Source organism: Pogona vitticeps, chromosome 12, assembly GCF_051106095.1.
Source record: "Pogona vitticeps strain Pit_001003342236 chromosome 12, PviZW2.1, whole genome shotgun sequence".
Taxonomy (NCBI): Eukaryota; Metazoa; Chordata; class Lepidosauria; order Squamata; family Agamidae; genus Pogona; species Pogona vitticeps.
Window position 1 is genome coordinate 24,658,696 of NC_135794.1, and position 19,919 is coordinate 24,678,614.

The 19,919-nt window shown below is 46.2% G+C and overlaps 1 protein-coding gene across 4 annotated transcripts in view; it reads left to right on the forward strand.

Moving 5' to 3' along the window:
• Window positions 1-19,919, forward strand: part of FBN1 (fibrillin 1) — a 146,038-nt gene that overhangs the window by 97,117 nt on the left and 29,002 nt on the right. For all 4 annotated transcript variants that reach the window (XR_013538980.1, XM_072982080.2, XM_072982083.2 and 1 more), the window contains 13 exons: window positions 1,869-1,994; window positions 3,013-3,138; window positions 8,774-8,896; window positions 9,929-10,051; window positions 10,456-10,581; window positions 11,497-11,619; window positions 12,292-12,414; window positions 13,084-13,248; window positions 13,659-13,727; window positions 13,848-13,973; window positions 14,990-15,112; window positions 18,653-18,811; window positions 19,407-19,478. Coding sequence is in view for 3 of the 4 variants with exons in the window: in XM_072982080.2 (XP_072838181.2) it covers window positions 1,869-1,994; window positions 3,013-3,138; window positions 8,774-8,896; window positions 9,929-10,051; window positions 10,456-10,581; window positions 11,497-11,619; window positions 12,292-12,414; window positions 13,084-13,248; window positions 13,659-13,727; window positions 13,848-13,973; window positions 14,990-15,112; window positions 18,653-18,811; window positions 19,407-19,478 (1,584 nt within the window). In the remaining variant the exon portion in view is untranslated. The remainder of the gene's footprint in view (window positions 1-1,868; window positions 1,995-3,012; window positions 3,139-8,773; window positions 8,897-9,928; window positions 10,052-10,455; window positions 10,582-11,496; window positions 11,620-12,291; window positions 12,415-13,083; window positions 13,249-13,658; window positions 13,728-13,847; window positions 13,974-14,989; window positions 15,113-18,652; window positions 18,812-19,406; window positions 19,479-19,919) is intronic.

Here is a 19,919-nt window from a genome sequence, read left to right on the forward strand (position 1 = left end):
TCCGAGAATAAGGAGAAGCAAGTGATGAAAAGGTTCAGGGGCGGATGGGAAATAACAGGTGCCTTTGGCATCCTATCCGGGGGCACCTTAAAAGAAAAATAAAGAAAAAATGAGGTCAAAAGACTGATCTTCCCTCCTTGTGACATAAACACAAGGTATGGTAAATTGCAATGGCCGTGTGAGTCTCTGTGTGTAGATGAGCAGTAACAACCAGGCTCCTGTCACACTTTGAAGGGCAACAGATTTGTTGCGGCCGTGGGATGCTTAAAGGATGATCCTACGCCCGGCAGTTGCATATTCTGTGCCCTCGAGTCAGAACCTACGTCTAGTGATGCTAATAAGGTTTTCAAGGTTGGTGAGGTTGTTAAGGAGTGGTTTTACCCGTTCCACTCCCCCAGTGGGTTTGTATGGCTGAGCAGGGACTCGAACCCTGTTTTCTCCAGAGTCCTAGCCCGTCACTCTATCTACTACACCATCCTGGGGATCCTGCATCTCTTACAGAGGAGGGAATGCAAAAGGGGGTGGCCATCGTCCCATGTTTCAAATTAGCCATCAGCACTTCTTGGAATACACTTTTTGTTTATGGTCTGCAGGTAACTTCTTTTGCATATCAGCTCAGAGAAGGCTCCCGTTATAAATTGCTTCTGATTGTGATAACATCATGGGATTAAAAGAGAGAGAGAGAGAGAGAGCAGTAGCCAACATCAGACATCTTCCAGGTTGCACCCCCTTTCAAAAACAACAGTTAGAACACTTTATGCTTGTTTGGTGTTAGCCAGGAACACCAACGTGAATAATGGTCTAAAAACTCTTGGACTCAGCAGTGAATATGAGTTAAGTTTTCTGCAGCTACATCATTCCTCAAAGCCACAATGGACTCATCTCCTGGAGCGTTACACCCTTTCCCTCCAAAGGGACGAGGCGCAGGGCTAAAGCTCTTTTGTTTTGCAAATATTTCCTTTGAGTAACCAAGCAAAGTCTTGGCTCTCTGCTAATATTTTGGTGGTCCTGAATGGGACAAAAAAGAAAAACCACGAGGAGTCCTAAGAATTTATTTTGCAACACTGTGAGCTTCTAACAACTTACAATAAATTAAGGCAGCTTTGTGGCTGAAAAACATTGGAATCTTCTGTGCCTTAAGTCAGTCCTCAGTCACTGATTGTAAGAATAGACGCAGAGAAAAAAAATGTAATGTTAAATTCTGGGAAGTTATCTCCCGGAGAAAAAATGGGGATAAAATGCTCAAAAGGGATCACAGTATAATAAAATCATTGTAGGGGTGGGGGGGGAATATCTAGTCCCATCTAGAGTTAGACCTATGAGATTAATGTGATTTAAGAAAGGATTAGCAGTGCATGTGAAGGCTATTCTAGTTGTGGTTCATTATTGGCTTTAGCCATATTTTGCATTTTCTAGGGTGTCAAGACAAAAGGGACAGGGTTTTGTGTGTTGATAAGTATCTACCCTGTTTTCCCCAAAAATAAGACCTAACCTGAAAATAAACCCTAGTATGATTTTTCAGAATGCTCGTAATCTAAGCCCTATCCCAAAAATAAGCCCGAGTTAAGTGAAACCCCGCCATCCACCACTGTGCAGCAACCAGAAGAAGAAGAAGTGACTGTATTTGAATAAATGTGGATTGTTGTACATGAAAAATAAAATAAAACATTCCTTGAAAATAAGCCCTAATGCTTTTTTGGAGCAAAAATTAGTATAAGACCCTATCTTATTTTTGTGGAAACACGGTAAGAGGTGGGATGTCACCCCCTGTGTGTTAAGAACAGCTGTCGTCGAAGTGTGAGTCAGGAGAAAAAAATAGCTTTGAGAGTCAACTAACTTCAAGGTGTATTTGCCACTTTTCCTTTCAGATATTGATGAATGTGAAGACAACCTTCACATCTGTGACGGGGGTCAGTGCACCAACATACCTGGAGAGTACAGGTGCCTTTGCTACGACGGCTTCATGACCTCCGAAGACATGAAAACCTGTTTAGGCAAGTGGAAAACCTGTGATCTTAATCTCATTACTACCTTCTCTGTCTTCTAGCAAGGCGTGTGCCCGGAGGGGGAGAAACAGAGTTTTACTATTTCAAGGGAGTGACTAGAGAGAAAAGCAGAAAAGAAAACGGAAATGTTTGACAACATGCACTTTCTCAATTGTGATCTTGAATTTATGCATGCTGTCCCTGTCAAGAGTGAACACCGTTTCAGCAAGTTTCTAGGCCTTTTTCCTCCTAAAAGGAATAACCTGAGGTAGGCTAAGAAAGACTCTGTGAATATGGAAACTGCCAAAGATAAAGGCTTATAAAGTGAGCCGGAATTCAGGAAGCATTATTCTGAACTTTTCAGACTTGAAATTGGCTTAAGCAACAGAGAAGCTGCAGATGCCTCACATGAGTCGATAATGCTCAGTTATTGAAACCCTGCTAGGTGACAGTTCCTTTTATGAGGCAGACTATGTTCAGAGTGTAGGCCATATTTGTTCAACATTGCATGGTTTGGACTCAGGAAAGCAGAATGTAAGAATTGCAATCTGGGGCTGCTAAATGGAGGAGGAGAGATGTCATAGTAGCAAACACTGGCAGCTCGAAGGGGATGGCTCTCCCGAACGTTATCTGTGGCCTGTTTCTGTTCGCATCCAAACTGTGATGATGATCAAATTCCCGTGGGATGAACCTTCAGCCTGTTGAGACTGAGTTCACCTTTGCCGGACCTGGGAAGGAGACCGGCCTCTACCTGTGGCAGGTTCTGACCGGTCGAGTCAGAGGCGCAGAACTTAGCCCTGCAGGATCCCCCCCCCATCAAAGTGCCAGGAGAGGAAGAGCGCCAGCCTCCCCCCCCCCACCCCGAAAGCGGCTTTCCCAAACAATATGCTTTCCCCTGCCGAAATTTCACACTTGCTTCCTTGTTTATAACATTAGGTATGAATACATGTAACCGAAATGGCATCTGAAGATTTACTTCTTAAAGATCTTACAAATATAAACCCTTCTTCTCCTCCCCCCTCTGCAGATGTTAATGAATGTGAACTGAACCCCAATATCTGTCTGAGTGGAAGTTGTGAGAATACAAAAGGCTCCTTTATCTGCCACTGCGATCTGGGATATTCTGGGAAGAAAGGGACAACCGGTTGCACAGGTATGTTGTGTGTGTGCATGGGTGCACATTTTAATGGGTTAACAGGCATTTGTTGATTGAACAATGATGCGCTACCATGATTCGCCAAACTCCTTTGTGTGTTACATCCATTGTTCTCTGCGCTGCTCATTGGTCCGGCTAGATTATAAGAGATATACTTTTTGGCCGATGGAAGCCGAGGCTTAGCTCCTCCATTTTCACCCCTGGAGTTAGTGGCAGCTCACGGACCAAGAGGAAGGGTGCTTTGCTCCAGACAGTATTTGTGAGGGGTGCTCTACAGCTCTGGTCACAAGTCACCTACAAATATAGAGACGTGGGGTCTCCTGCTTCTGGAAGGGTATAACGTGAGACCTGCCTTTTCCTCCAGCAAGGCTTCGGCGCTGGGTTTTCTCCTATCCGCGCAACTGGCACCACTCCCAGTTGTGAGCGAGACCCAACCAGCACACACAGTGCATACATTCACGACCCCATGACATGACCACCAAGGGCCTCGTCCACAAGCCCCTGGAAGCTTAGGGTTGAGTCGCCCTGTGCAGCGTCTGCAAACGGCAGACTCTCTCCTCCCAGTGGTTTCTTGGCAGGCACTGCAATGTTTGGGTTGTTTTTTCTCTCTCTTTTTCTCGTGCTGTCAGAGTGTCAGCAGTATAGATCTTTCACTTAACTCAATTAGACCAAGGTGTTCTGGAAAAAAAGAAAAACCCGTAGGATTTTCATGCAGTTTACCGGCCAAAAAAACACTGAAGTACAAATTTACAGAGTTGGAGCAGCATCGGATTAATAATGCAGGAAGTTGGCATTTCAGCCAAGGTGCTCCAAATCATTGCTAATGCTTAAAATATGAACTCAAGCGTATGGTTAATTTGATTTTTAAGAATGCAGGTTTAGAACAAGTACAACTTGCACAGGCTCGAGTGAGAGGCCAATAAGTCACTTCTGATGAGAAACTGAAATTAATGTTATAAAACAGATATTCGGTGCAAACGGTGTGGGAACATCATGTATTGCTGTTTATTAGTGACGGCTACATTCCTTCAAGTATACTTTAGGAGTAGTGTGGACCTAAATGAACCTTAGTTTTAACTTTAACTTTTGGACCAACTTTCCAGTATGGTGCAGATAGATCTAAATATTCAGAAAAGGCACAGGAAGATGGCAATAAGCCATTTTAGATCATGGAAATGTGGCTATATCACGTCTGAATTGACCGTTTGCTTAGAGAACTTCTGACACATTGAAGATTTAGCATATATAAAAAAATAGTGGTAGGATAGAATCTTTCCCTCTAACATGTCATTTTTCCAGGAACAAGATGCTTTGAACATGGGGAACATTTGCCCTACACAGTGCCCTCCTGAATGTTATAGCGAAAGAGTCTTGGAAGTCTGAATCCCATAGTTTTCCAAAGATTGGTTACTGGGGTGTTTCTGTAATTTTAACAAAGCTCCAACGCCTGAATCTCATTGCTATTTCCAAGTAGAGTTAGGCCATCAAAACACGAGGGTTGACGTAAGATTTGACTGATCCTTCAGAGGGGACCTGCTCTTATTTGTTTTAGAAGTTGGGCTTCCACTCATATGCTCTTTTGTCCACCCACCCTCTTGAATCTGAACGGATTAAGGCCCTTGCTTAGGATTTGCTTGAGTCCCGTTTTTAACGCCCTCCTGGAAATATGAACCTCTGTTTGCTGCAGCAGAGAAAGGAGGTGGCGTTGCTTTCCAGGGAGTGCCTCCCTGAAATGCACTTGCTTATTTTGCTCAAAAGCTTCAGAAGATAGAAAGATACCATGGAGGAGTCAGGACACGGGCAAGATGGTCCAGGGGTATAAGGATCGGGCAGTTGTCCAGGCGGTGGTCAGTTGGTTAGCTGCAAAGCAAGGATGGATTTCCAGCTGCCAGTGTCACCGGGCTCTAAGTACAGGCTAGGATGGGGATTTGAGTTGTGAAAGCATCAGGTCCTTTTAAATACTTTGCCCTGTTTCAAAAGGCGAACCTAGGCAGTGTGGAGTTAGTTCTCCCTGAGAAAAATATCTTTGTTTCTTCTTTGTGTTGTCCGAAGAGTCAGCTGAGCACTTGGGGAGTTATTGGGCAGGACGGGCGCTCTTTCCTGCTTGCCTAAATGTATTTGCAGCTGCCTCTGGAAAGGGGACGGGCGTGGAGGAGGGGCTCTTCCTTTCATCCCCACTGTCCAAATTCCTTTGTCGAAATGTAATAACGCAACACGGTCGGTCGGCAGCCTCTTCCGAGGCTCAGGCGGAGCGCCAGGAGCTCTGTTTCCCATTCCCAGACGGGAGACCCCAGTGACATAGCGCTTCGTGGCCGGATTCAAATGTGCGCGTTTGTGTCGAACAGCCTGACCGCACAGATCCGTTCTTCATTTCTGGCAGACCTGCCAAAGGCACCCACACTTAAAAAGAAGGGGGAAAAGCAGAAAAAGAAAAATGAATTGCAAAAATGTGTATACAGCTTTGAACAGTAGTTCTCTTGTTCCCTGGGAACAGCTACAGCAAGTCCTTTGAGTTCTCTGACAGTTGCATTTACATATTTCAGCCCTCTTGTCATTATGGATTGTTTCCACTTCAACAAGTAAACATGTTTTCCCTCCTTCACCCCCTGTGCTCCCCAGTCATTTAACTGCGTCGTAATCCACCCCATTGAGAGGCCGTTCCAATGCACACAGATGTTAATGTTTTTGTTGTTGTTGTTTTCACTTCAGTTGTTAGCCAGAATCTGAGCATAATTTAGGGAACTTTTTTTTTTTGGGTTGTTGTTCTATCCAAAGATATACATTACCTAGGACAGAAATCTGGGTGGAGTTCACACCCTCATTTTCAGTTATCTGAAAGAGAAGGTTGGCTGGATCTCCAATGCTCTTTATCTGCCCCTCTCCTCCAAACTCTGCCACACCCAGAGTGAGTCACTGTCCTCAGGACGTTAGTAGTCCAATAAAGTTATTATTATTGATTGTTGATTATATTTACACCCTGCCTGTCAACTAAAAGATAGTGCACAAGGCAGCTTATAAAACTTTTTCGCTTTTGGATTTTCAATTTTATTTAACAAGTCTCATGCCTTAAAAAACAAATCTAAAGAAATACAACATAGATAGCTCACAGGGTGCCCCCCACCCCACCCCAGGACCACTGGGGAGAGTTTCCTTTCCTTTCCCTGGGTGGAGCCCTCTTCCCCTTCCAAAAATACATGGACTTTTGTGGAGGTACACAACCCTTCCCCTTTGTCAATACAAAATCAATAAATTCTCGCCATATATCTCTAAACACATTTTTATTTTATATAAATTTCTTTAAAAACTCAAAAACAGAGGAACCCACATTTAGCTTTAAAAGTTCAATAAAATCCTATCAGACTGCCCCCCCCCATAAAAGCATGAAAAGCAAGCAAAAATCACCCTCGTGTTAGACCTGCCTCAAAAACCCCTCTCCCCACCACTGCCCATTTTATGATAGCAAATTCATTTTATAAATGAAGGTGGAGAGCTTGGATTTTTTTTTTAAAGGAGAGTTTTTTTTTGCAGGCAACCTCCTTAGAATGGCCGAAACTCTGCTCTGGGTTGGCATCAGAGGAATTGGATTGCCATGCTTCTTCCTAAGGGTGTGAGGGAGAACGGTTTGCAAATTACAGTCCAGGGCTCACAGGGTCTTGATAAGGAGAGATGAGCTGCCTCAGAAGACGGAGTAGGAAGCCCTGAGGCAATGGAATGGGTGGCTGGAATGTTTGTTTTCCTAGGCTTCCCACAGCTTTATACTTGAAGGGAATCTTTGCAAGGAAACAAAGGTTAGGAGGGGCGGTCGGGAAGATAGTGACGACGGTGTTTACACAGTCTTTGACACTTTACTCTTTTGGGTCCAGAAGTCAACGGAATCTTTGGCTCTTGCCTTTGGCGCTAATTTCGGGTATCTTTAGTCATGCTGAGTGGTGGCCTACTTCACAGTGGTGTCCTAGGAATCCCAGAGACTTGGTAGGATTTTTTTTTAAAAAAAAAAAATCTGGCCTTTTCTTTTCTTTTCTTTTCTTTTCTTTTTTTGTATTGCTGGAGAGTGGAAAGATAATTTTTCTTTCGATTCCATGGGAATCGAGAAGGTGGAACCATCATGCTCTTTAGAAGATGTTTCCACATTTGGAAAGAGAGCAATTTAAAAGTTGTGCAAGATATGTATGAGAAAGGCTGTGGAACATCTTGTGATTTGATTGGTCACGGAGTGCCAATTTTTGGTTCTGCTACTGTGATGGGCAGACCAATGGGGCCAAGGACGAAGAAGAGTAATACATTTTATTATTAAAATGTATATGGCAGTATGTGTGTGACCAAGAGATTCCAAAAACATTTGTTTTAATTACTAGGAAATAAGATACAGTCTGGAAGCATTGCCTTTGAGCATATGCATTCCTGATTCCCCAGAAAGGTTATCTTAACATTAAAACACACATACACACACCTTGTCTGTAACAAGGTATAGTCACACAAAGACCCTTTGTAAAGTCTTAAAAATTCAGTGTTGGTCAAGAATCCAAAGAAGGCAAGTCTCCCAGTTACTCTATGTTGGCCATGGGTAACTCTACTGAGACTTGGAAACATGGAATTCGTTCAAGTCAAGAATGCCACCCTCTTCTTGACAGACAGACAGACAGACAAACCAACAAACCAACATTGCCCTTGGAGAGCAGGACTCTGACTGCTATGGACCTGTGGCTACACAGTGGCTATTCGGGTGCTTGTACTTATCCCCTGCGCTGAGGCAACCCTTGTATAAAAAGTGAGATACTGGAAGAAGGGGGGTTCTCGTCTGCCTGGAAGGCTGGATGTGCTGTTCTCCTTGTGTGCTGATCAGACGTGGGGCTTTTCCTTGGAGCTTTGCCTCAAGCCTGGCTCAGGCCCTCCTAAGCCTGTTTCCTCAAAATGCCAGCCTGTCGCTTTGCTGCTATGAAGAAAACAACCTCTTCCACCCACGGAGACTCTCAGCGCTTCCCAAAATGGAGGGGAATCAGGAGTCCTGACTGGCGTGGAGAAATTCCATTGGTCAAGGCTTTTCTTCTCTACGGACCGACCTGTCACTGTTTACGTGAGCAAAGCCAAGAGAAAAAGGGAAAAGGACTGGCATGCTTCTCATGTGTTGAGTCCGCGTACCGGGAACACCTGAATCCAGGGTTGGGTCCCACAGAGATAAAGAAGTGGGTTTGTAGAGAGAAAGGGCTGCAGGGCTGTGCAGCCTAGAAGGACCTGTCCTCCTGCAAAACCCCACTTACACGTGAGTTCAGCGGAGGAGGCTGCCACCTCTGCACGATCTCCCTCATTTCATCTCTTTTGTTCGCGTCTGGTAACCGAAGGTTTGGTTTCAAAAGCAGGTGGCTCTAGGGAGCCCTGCGATTACACAACACTCAGCCAACCGTGCAGGATTAGAATGGAGGCCAAGAGGAGGGTGTCGCTCTCTTAGGCCTTGCTGGAGATGCTTCAAATTGCAGTCCAAGGAGGCTCAGATCCTTAAAAGATTTCCCAGTTGCGTATCAAATAGTAAAGCAGTTTAAGGGGGAAAAGGTGTGTCTCGAGAGATTTGAGATAAGGCTGAACAAATACGCTTACCTTTATTTCCCCCACCCCCTTTTCCACCCCTTCTCCACAGATATTAACGAGTGTGAAGTCGGGGCTCATAACTGTGACCGCCACGCTATATGTACAAACACAGCTGGAAGCTTCAAGTGCAGCTGCAGCCCAGGCTGGCTTGGGGATGGTATCAAATGCACAGGTACGTCCTGAGGCGTTCGGTGCTCCTATGGCTTTTTGAACCTTTGAACATAACGATGGTTTTGGCCTTGCTGGCTTCCTATGCGAACCTTCCCCCTTTTTAAGTGATAAGAAAGAGGTGCTTCCCAGTTCTAGAGTTGACCTGATTTAAGTCCCGCCGTCTTCACCAGCACAGGCCTTCCCAGCAGACGCTTTCGGTGGTTTATCTTACTCCTCCCTCAAAACTTGTGGAAAAGGAAATTCGCCTGCTTCCTTTGGGCCACTTGCGCTGTTGTCTGTAAGGCCTTAAAATAAGCATTTTCCCCGTTTCAAATAATCAACTTAAAATTACTTCCGCTTCCCTTCCTGAGAGGAAAAGCTATTGTTCTCATCCTAACGGCAGCATCTTTTGTTAGGAACTGACCATTTCAGCTTCAACAGCTAGCATTTAAATTCTTCGTAAACGAGTTCTGACATTTGTAAATTGTAAAATAAGGCGTTTTTATAATCAGATGGCTTGGGTAGTGATAAAAATAGATACGGCCTGTTTCGAAGACTTGAATTCTGTTAGATCTGGAAATTTGGGGTTAACGCACGAACGGAATGGGTTCTAATGAGGAACACAGCCCATGAACGCAAGGTACTAGATCTTTGTTTCTCCAACTGAAATCCTTCATGCTACATAGCATAGAACATTTGAAATGGGGGGAAGTTTCAAAGCTATTTTTATATAATAATAATCATCATCATAATCTTAGAAGTGCAGAGCTGGAAGGGACCCTATGGAGCATCGGGTCCAGCTTCTGTCAAGGGGGCCCAGTGGGGGAATCGAACTCCCAACCTCTGGATCTTCAGCCAGAGAACCCAAGCCATAGTAAAAAAAAACTCTCATAAGAGCTTTCGTATCTATGCTACCGTTGCCAGACCACTGTCAGTGTTTGTGTTCAGCAAAATTTTGCCCCACAAATTGTCTGCCATTATTTCCCCTTGACTGATTTTAGCTTGAGCATGCCCAGAGTGATAAAAGCTTGGGCCTTTTCCCCACCTCTTTTAGACCTAGATGAATGCTCCAACGGGACACACATGTGCAGCCCACACGCAGACTGCAAGAACACCATGGGTTCGTACCGGTGCCTGTGTAAAGAAGGATACGCCGGGGACGGGTTCGCATGTACAGGTGAGCTTTCTCTTGGAACAACCCATGGGCACTTCTGCTTGGTTCGAGCAAAGGGGTGGGGAACAACGGGAGGAAGATGATAGAGGCGCCTGGCCCTGTACGTATGTGCCCCGAATTTAAGCTGGCCCTTCTGCCTTCGCTCATAGTCGAGGCTGCTGTTCTGTCATCAGTGGTAAGATAAGATTTCAGGCGTCAGTACGGTCATCCACCTTCTGCCTGTGGGATGCAAGATTCCAAATTAAAAAAAGGGAAGCGGGAGGAAAATTGCAACAAATGCTCTTAAAATGTAGATATGGCACAGGTTTAGAAGCGTGGGCCTTGGACGTGAGCTGGTTCTTTTTATAAAGAAGAGGAGGAGAGAACGTGCATCCACATCAATGGAGCTTGTGTTTGTTTGTTTCCAGACATCGATGAGTGCTCAGAAAACTTGAACCTCTGCGAAAATGGTCAGTGCTTAAACGCCCCTGGAGGTTATCGCTGCGAATGTGACATGGGATTTTTGCCAAGTCCAGATGGAAAAGCTTGTGAAGGTAAAATGCTTAGGGTGTAACTCAGCTTGATTTGACAACTCAGCGCAGTTAAGAAATTCTCTGTTACGATTGGTTTAGACCTCCTGAGGATTTTTTTAAAAAAATTAAGTTAAGGACACATCTTCAGAGGAGGCCCCTTCTGGGAACTTGGGGTTTCGTCTTTCCTTGTCTGACAGGCCATCCAAGGTGACTTCTGGCGGCTTTCTCCTTGGCTTCTGCTAACTTTTCCCTTCGCGGTTCTTTCACCTCTGTGGCTGAGAGCAAGAGAGACCCCATCAGTTAGCCACAGAGAGTTGTGCAGACTTTATGCAAACACCAGTTCTGTGTTCTCATGAAGAGCAGCATGAGAGAAATCAAATATATATGTAATATCCTATCTAAACTGAAGTGTTGTTTCGTGTTGTGACTCTGAAACAAGCTAAGGCAGAAATAGGCAGTCAGAAAGGTGACATTGTACAGATAAGAGCTGGCATGTTTCTCAATGGTTAAGAATGGGGGGGGGGCGACAAAGTGCATAGGCTGAAACCAGCCAAGAGTTTGGGATGTACACCCAGAACACCCCCAAAACGAGCACCGAAAGGGTCAAGGGACATGGCTAGCCTTCCCCTCCCGTCTCCTGTCCTTTGGGAAATATATTTAATGCCCATCTCCTTAGGTGGGCCACTATCATTCATTCAGTCCTGAAAGTGCACTGATGAGAAGGTGGATCCAGAGATACGAATCATTGCCCTATGAAAGAGGGGTGGGTCCCCAGGATTCCTTGGATTGTCGTTGTTTATGCTGTTCGGTTGTGGCTGCCGAGTTTTGCTTCTCGTCCATTTTCATCTCTCCCTTTTTTGAACACTTTTGCACACTTGTTCCCTGTGGAAGTAATCCAGGCACCTCCCCTCTCTTCCCCCTCCTCCTCTTTTATAGACATTGACGAGTGTACTCTCCCCAACATTTGCGTCTACGGGACTTGCCACAACCTGCCTGGCCTTTTCCGATGCGAGTGCGAGACGGGATATGAACTGGACAGAAGTGGTGGCAACTGCACAGGTAACGCCGTGGTTTGGCCGGTTGGAGGGACGAGGTTCGGCCTCGTTCTTGGACCTTGCTCACCCAAAGCCCACCTTTAGGCCCTGCTTGGACCTCCGCATGTCCTGCTCATGTGGTCGGGTTTTCTTTTCAAGTTATTCCAATTTTGAGCAGTTCACTGATTTGAGTACGTTCTCACTGAGGATATCCATTTTCAGTAAGTTCAAACATGTGATCTTTTCTATTAAAGCGAAATAAGTCATGAGGTGGGAATTTCCATATCCCCTTCTTATGGACTTTTCCAGCCCTTCAGAAGGGCATTTTGCAAACCACTTTTGAATGGATACATGGAAAACTGTTTCTCTTTACCCTAAAATGAGAATGCAAAGGCCTGTTTCCGTTTGCACAGAAATGTGGACTAAGGCATGTAAGCTATCCACTTTTTCCTATTGCCTGTATGGATCTTACTTGTGAAATAACCTTCAGACTGAATGGGATCCTGAAGCCTGTTGGTGCTTAAATGCTTCCAGACATGGGGAAAATGCCTTTGGTTCTTCTGAACTTCCTTGGAAAGGGCCTCTGGAGCCAGCGTGTCTGAGCCTGGCATGCAGCTGCTGCTGTTTGCGTAACCGGTGGGCCGGTGTGTGGCTTTTGGCTCACTCCCTGGGTGCTGTTGGCTTTTCTCCCACCTAGATATCAACGAATGTGCGGACCCGACCACCTGCATCAGCGGCACCTGCCTCAACATCCCAGGCAGCTACACCTGCGAGTGCCCGCCGGATTTCGAACTGAACCCCACCCGCGTCGGATGTGTTGGTAAACGCCTTGAGCCCTTTTTGCTGACCGCAAGGCTTCTGCCCTGGCAAAGGGAAGACACCCGATGCCTCGCGCGTGGCTTTGTGTATGTTAGGATCCAGGTGGGAAAGAGGAATGGCAGGTAGCAATTGAAGACGCACCATTTAGGTGCTAAATGCGGCCGCCACGTCGGCAAAGGCTTTGGGTCCCAAGTCCCAAGTCTGAGTCCCTATGAAAAAGAAGTCCGCCCCCCCAAAAAAAGGGAAGGGTGGGTGGGTTCCGAGTAGAGTCTGAGTCATTAAAAAACAAAAAACCCGAGTCAAATCTGAGTGGAGTCACCAGTGTGACTGAAAGCTGACGTGACTGCAAAGTCCCACAACTCGGGGCCCCAATCCCTGGGACATGGGATGGCTCCGATGAGACATCAGGAAGACATGCTAGCAGGAGGTGAAAAATGCAGAGTTATAAGAAGAGGAATTTCTAAAGCATTGACAGCAGTAGCATGGCTTATATGGGAGGTATATACGTGTATATGTGTCTATATATGCACGCACATGTGTGTGTGTCTGAGTGGACACACACAGACACACACAGACACACACACACACACACACACAGACAGACAGACAGACAGACTGCAAAGGTAACTTGTCGTGGTACCAGGAACCTCTGGCTCTTTTTGCCCTCCAGATACACGTTCTGGCTACTGTTACTTGGAGATTAAACCTCGAGGAGATAACGGGGACGTGGCTTGCAGCAACGAAATCGGCGTCGGCGTTTCCAAGGCCTCTTGCTGCTGTTCCCTTGGCAAAGCGTGGGGGATCCCGTGTGAACAGTGTCCTGCCGTGAACTCAAGTAAGTGAGCCAAGGGGGCTGGTTGGGCATCTCGGTTGGCTTGCTCTCTTGGTGGGGGAGTCCTGATCCCTAATAGGCCCCCCCATGGGGTCAGGGTCCTGTGCTAAACGGCCGGGAGTTGGTGCTCTTTCTGGTATAAAAATGTGCCAGCTTTGCAATAGCGCTGAGGAAACAGATGATGCAAGAATGTATTTGAAAATAATAATAAATTGCTTTGGGCACAAATGAACTTTTGAGCAGAGTCCAGTACATCTCTGTTTGATTTCTTCCTAAGAGCCTCTAGGTTGGGGGTGTCAGAGGTGCGGGAGATGTTGCGGAAGGAAAAAAACAAAATAAATGCCATGTTTTTCCATCAAAACCTTTGACTATGGCAGACCCCTAAAACCTGTTTTTTCTTTTCTTTTTTCCAGCTGACTACAAGCTGCTGTGTCCAGGAGGAGAAGGATTCCGCCCAAATCCCATTACAGTCATTTTGGAAGGTGCTTCTCTCTTCACATGGTTTCCTTACCAGTCGTAATGCAGCAGCAAACAGTACTGGACACGCTGAGTGTGGCTGCGTTGCTTAATGAGACACTTTTGTTACTTCTTTTTGCGGATAGATATTGACGAGTGTCAGGAACTCCCTGGGCTTTGCCAAGGTGGGCAATGCATCAATTCCTTTGGCAGCTTTCAATGCCAGTGTCCATCCGGCTATTATCTGAATGAAGACACTCGAGTCTGTGATGGTAAGCAAGCCGGGGGTTTATTTTAATATTGGGGGGTGCTTGCTTTTAATTCCATACTGCGGAAATGCCACCCGTATACGCCATGAAGGCGTATCCTTCGCTGGATATCCAAGTGTGGTGTCCAGCATGAGATTGGTGAGGGTGGCGGCGGCGGCAGCCACTGTCCCTCTTCCCGGTGTATTTTTATGGTGTAAGGAGCAGGGGCCGAAACCTTGAACTCTCCAGTGAGCATCACCTTGGATTAACACCATGGCATTCCTTTAAATTTCCAAGTGCTTCCTTTTTTCTTTGTTCCTTCATTCTCTCATGGCTTATCCATCTAATAGACTCTGCAAACCCTCTTGGTTTGATATTGTATACCAACCCTTGTTCTCTGTGAGGCGCAGAATATTGTCTCACTATGCAAACATTAAACAAGATTAAGAGAAGCACTAATTATTCCCAGTAATTTCAACTTGGTTGATTTATGCACAGAAGCTGTTCAATTTTGCCCACACCTTCTGTCTTTAAATAGCAGCCCTAACGTTGATGTGGCTTTACTGAGCACCTTTGCAGGTGATACTTGGGCAGATTTAACTAGAAGGAAGGAAGGCAAAGGAAGGGAAGGGGAAGGAAGGAAAGTATAGAAGGACGGACGGACGGACGGACGGACGGACGGAAGGAAGGAAGGAAGAAAAGAAAAGAAAAGAAAAGAAAAGAAAAGAAAAGATAGAAGGGAGGGAGGGAGGGGCCATTATCCTGTACAATAACCTGCCTAGCTTTAGTTTTTTCAAGGCTAACTGAATCTCTCTGCTCTTGCCAATATCAAACCTCCACTCAGCACTGCAGTGGTGACCATGTACAGGTGGCTTTCTCTCCTCACCCTCTAGTCCCCATCAGCTCATAAAAATCCAGGATTTAGCAATGTAGTGGTCATGCAGGTTTTCTCCATCTTCTCTCTCTCTCTCTCTCTCTGTCTCTCTCTCTGTCTCTCTCTCTCTCTGCTATTAATCTCCAGATGGGTCTTTTGCTTGCAGATATCGACGAGTGCATCACCCCTGGCCTCTGTGGGCCAGGCACTTGCTACAACACCATCGGGAACTACACGTGCATCTGCCCTCCGGACTACATGCAAGTGAACGGTGGAAACAACTGCATGGGTGAGTTGGTCTGTGTGTTTTAAAAACTTCTGGCCGGCATCCAAACTGGAGTCGTGATACACCAAATGGAAAGGCTCAATGGTGGCAACCCTGGACACAAGTGAAAATATCGGTGTGGTGAGGCAGAAATGTCCGAGGGAGAAAAAAAAAGACTAAGGAGGCAGCTGCTGCTGCTGTTTTACACCTTGACTTGTACCCTGAGGAGATTCTGAGCTGGCCACAGGCAGCGTGACCGAGATGAACTCGAGCGAAGCCCGTTTCCCCCCAAACAAGACCGCCCCATTTCTTTGTGCTTCTCAACTGAGTGGTTGTTAATTTCATTTAAATCCTGCCGTTCCCTCAAGAATGGAGCTTAAGGCACCTCACAACGAGTTCAATAAAAAAGAAACCAGGTGCAACTGAAATACCCCACAAGGAGTTAATATTAAAACACACACCTCTAGAAAATAAGCGGTTTTGTCACATGTCTTCCTACATGTCTGATTAATCAGACAGCACGGTTTAATTTTAGTGCTTCCTTCCCAACATTAATGGAAAGTTTCATTTTGAAAAGAACGTTCTGTTTGCATTCTCTGGCAAGACAGACTCTTCCTGCCGGTGGGTCAATGAACAGACGTTCCTAATGGGTTTTTTTTTCTGGCAAAAGCTGGCAGCCGGCCGCTGTGCTTTTAGCAGGAGAAAGCAAGGCCAGGTCTCATGGCGTTCAAGGTAGCTACAAAACTTCCATCGTGTTCAGGGGTTTCAAGGCCAGCAGCCAGAGACGGGCGAGGGGAAGCACCATGGGGTAATGTAGCATCGAAGACCAAGGTCATAACCTTAGAACCGCAGAATTGCAAGGGGAACCCTACTGATCATGGAGTCACAGAGGCCCAGGGTGGGAATCAAACTCCCAACCCCTGGCTTTGCATCCAGAAGCCTAAACCGCTGAGCTGTATATAAGTGCAGTTGGATGCAGTGATGGCAGTTTTGTAGTTAAATACAGAACAATTATACAGAAAACGCATTTATTGGCGGGCGGGCGGGATGTGTGCACACCCTCCTGTTCAAACTCAGCCCTGCTCTTCCCTTCAGAAAGGATCTGGATTTTTCTGTTGCTGTCCTGTTTAACCCAGCCTCACGAGGTTTCAAAAATCAGAGGATCGTGCTGAAGGGCGGATGCCACGTGCCCAGTTCCTCCTTTGGGTCAGAAGACAGGTCAGCCATTCAGCTGAAAAATAGGCTGAATTCAAGTGCCTTTGAAGGGCCTCTAGTGAGCATAACCCATAGCCTGACATGGAGGAGAAACAAGTTATGACTTTTCGAAAAGAGTCAAACTCCTCTCTTTCTATAGAGTCAAAACGAGTGTGCAGCTCCAGGCAGAAGCCAGTCTTCATGCCAATCAGGCCCTTGTAAGTCTCATTTTGTTCCGGGTCCTGCAGGCTGGTGAGTTTCTGCCTGGTTTCCCCTTCCGCTTTCATGTGTCGTGTCCTTCAGTCTTGTGCTTCTGCTGAATTGCTGTCGAAGGTTCCAAATGGGTTCTTGACGTCTTCAAGCCAAACTAAAGCCAAAGACGTGCAACATCACCATCCAGCATTTCGCCAGAAGTATGTGAAATCGGGACTTGTGTAAGATTTTAAATAAGAGCCCGTGGTGGCTTGAGGTTCGCCCGTGTCTAGCCTGCCAAAGTGCTGTGGCTCTTGATGAGCTTGTTCTGAGACACATACTTAGAGAACCAAGTGGCACATATGTGAAATTTTGGATGGCCCTCCAAGACCTGTTTCTCCTTAGAAGGTGACGTAACTCTACAAGAGCTGTCAACTTCGTAACCTAAGAATGCTGGATTCAGACCAACCTTTTTGGGGGAAGGAAACAGGAGAAGAAAAAGCTTAAGACAGATGGCTTAACTCATAAAAAACAGAGCAGTAACTAGTCATTTTGGCAACTGGGCAAGCTGTTTCCACTTCCCGCCCGCTCAACGGTGAGGCGCACGGCCTTGAGCCCCCCGTATAAAAAGGAAGGAGTGATATTTCTCCAAAAGAAAGAGGAAGTTTGTTTTACACTCTCTTTTCCTAATATTCACGAGTAGAATTCACCTGCGGATTTGGCTGCCTTCTAAAAGTTGGTGCTTCGCCCGAGTTACAGCCCCAAATGAAACAGGGAAGCAGCACGTATTCATTTCCAAAGACATGACCCTTTCAAGACATCATGGGACTGAAAGTTAAATATAAAAAAATAAAAACGGGGAGGCCACTCCACCCCTACTAGTTATCATGGGATGCGGTCCTTCAGAAGTTCTCCCCCGGGCAAGCTTAATTCCAACTCCTGCAAATTGTACAGCAGCCCTACTCTTGCGATGGTTATTTTGAGTTCACTGAAGCTTCTACCCCATGGGTCAGCTATCGCAATCTCTTACTCCAACCCAAGGAGACCAGACCCAAGAAAACTAGGATTTTTTTCAATGCACACTGATTTTACCTGGGGCACGATCCACCACAAAGTCGAGCCGCTCTTTTCTCTGATGGGGAGATGTCGCATTCGAAGGGGGGGACATCCTCAACCTCTCATTGCTGCTCTGAACAGAGAACCGCTATCATGTTGCAAAAGCCATCATCCTTGAGAGGGTGGGATGAGGAAGGGATGGGGTGGTCAAATCTGGTCTTGACCATGAAGCTCCCTGCTTGACTTGAGGCGATTGGATCCATCCCCAGCATGAGGAGCAGAAATTTTAGATACTCCACACAGCTGGAAGAGTGAATTCCTGAACTATAAGGGGTTCTCTCACCTCCAGGGATTTTTTAGAGTAGCTTGCTTTGCTTGCTGAATAGTCTTTAGGACGTAAGCATGCTATTCCTTTAAAGCATGGTTTCAGAAACATGGAAGAGAAGAATGCTGCAGTCACCTCTTTGCGACATTAAGGTTAGGGATGGGATTTCTGGATATCTTGGACTACACATCCACCTGGTATAACTCCCGGAATGGAGGCTTATGGGATTTGTAGTCTAAAAAACCCCATCCCTAATTAAAAAGCTGCCAGCTCTACTAATGGGCTCTCTCTTAATCTGCTCCTGGTCTCAATTGAATTCACCTCGTAGAACTGTTGTAAACAGAGCAATGGAAGACAAGAGCGGGTGCTGTCTCTATGAGACCACTAAAATAAACCCACAGACATTTGCTAGCCTGGGCATTATAGAATGGTGGAGAAAAGACAAGGACATCCCAGACTCCATGGCCAGATGTTCAGTTCCAAAATGGGTGGCGGGGTGCTGGATCTGTCCAAAGGTGGTTGCTTTCAGATTTCACCTCTGGTGGCGTAGATAAGGATGTTTCTCCCCGGTCTTGTTTGGCAAAAAGTTGCCAGTGAAACAGAGCGGAGGAGAAGGAGGAAGGAGGCGTTGCCCCCTTGGACTTAACCGATGGAAAGGCATTAAAGCCAGTGGGTAGAATGGGGTTTGCCTCCTCTTGCTTCTCTCTGTCCTGGAAATCTCTGAAGTGGTCCTGAGGTCTATGGTACTAAGACACTCCGGTCTCTTCCCCGCCTGTCCCCAAATCCTTGTCTTGCAGATATGAGGAGGAGCCTGTGCTACAGGAACTATTACGCTGAAAACCAGACCTGTGACGGGGAGCTGCTCTTCAACATGACCAAGAAGATGTGTTGCTGTTCGTACAACATCGGGAGAGCCTGGAACAGGCCCTGCGAGCAGTGCCCCATCCCCAGCACCGGTTCGTGCCTTGGCCGACGGGAGCAGCCAGACCCGCAAGCACAGCGCAGAGTAGCATGTGTGGAGGGACTTGGATCAAGGCCGCTTCAGGTCTTGGTCCGGGAGTCTCTTTTGATTGCCGCCAGCAGAAATGGGCCGGCAAAATCACCCGAAGCTACATCAAGCCAGGGTCAAAGCAGAGGGAAGGGATTATGAATGCAGATATGGCTTCTTCTTCTTTTAAATAGTCATCTAAAAAACGTAAAGGGTTGTCGTCTACAAGGGTGCATTCCTATAAAAGGATTTGCATCCAGTTTGTTGTTCCTGTCGTGTATAAATTCGGGATGATGATTTGACGTGTCTTTTCAGGGATGCCCCCAGAAAGCTTAGGCAAAGAGTCAATTTCAAAGGGTTGGTTTGCTTGAAGCATTGTTATCTTACAGAAGATGAAAACACACAACAGCTTAATAACGAAAACAGTAAAAATGACTGGAATGGAATGGAGGAGGAGGAGTCCGTCGGAACTGACTTTGGGACTTCAACAGATGGAAAAGTCAAAAGTAGAAATAAAAGATTTTATGCCTTCATAACCTTTCCTTCCTTTTCGTTATGTTCAGATGAATTTTCAACCCTGTGTGGAAGTCAAAGGCCTGGTTTCTTCATCGACATTTACACGGGGCTGCCTGTTGGTGAGTTGAAATTGTACCCGATTATTATTATTATTATTAATTCCATAGGCTATATTTTATGGGAAAGGGGTTTGTTTTCATTTCATGAAATGCCTTTCCCCAGGAAGGAGTGGAGACTAAACAATGCGAGTGGAAACGCCACCTCCACCTCGTGCAGTTTTAGCTGGGCCAGGCCGGACGCCTTTCCGGGGCCCTCTCGGCTTGTCCGTCAGGGCAAGCAGTGCCTGGGAGAGAGTTTGTGGGAAGCTCTGCTCCCGTTGGGATTAAACGTCCCTTGGTGGGGCTCTAGGTACTGATGGGTGGGAAGCTTTCTGGGAGAGCTGCCAGCCAGGAATGGCTCGGAAAGGGAACAACCGGGAGCCTTTTCTTCTTGCTAAATGCAAAGATTTTTATCTGACGTTTCACATCAATTGCTCTGGGTATTTATTAGCTTTGAGGAGA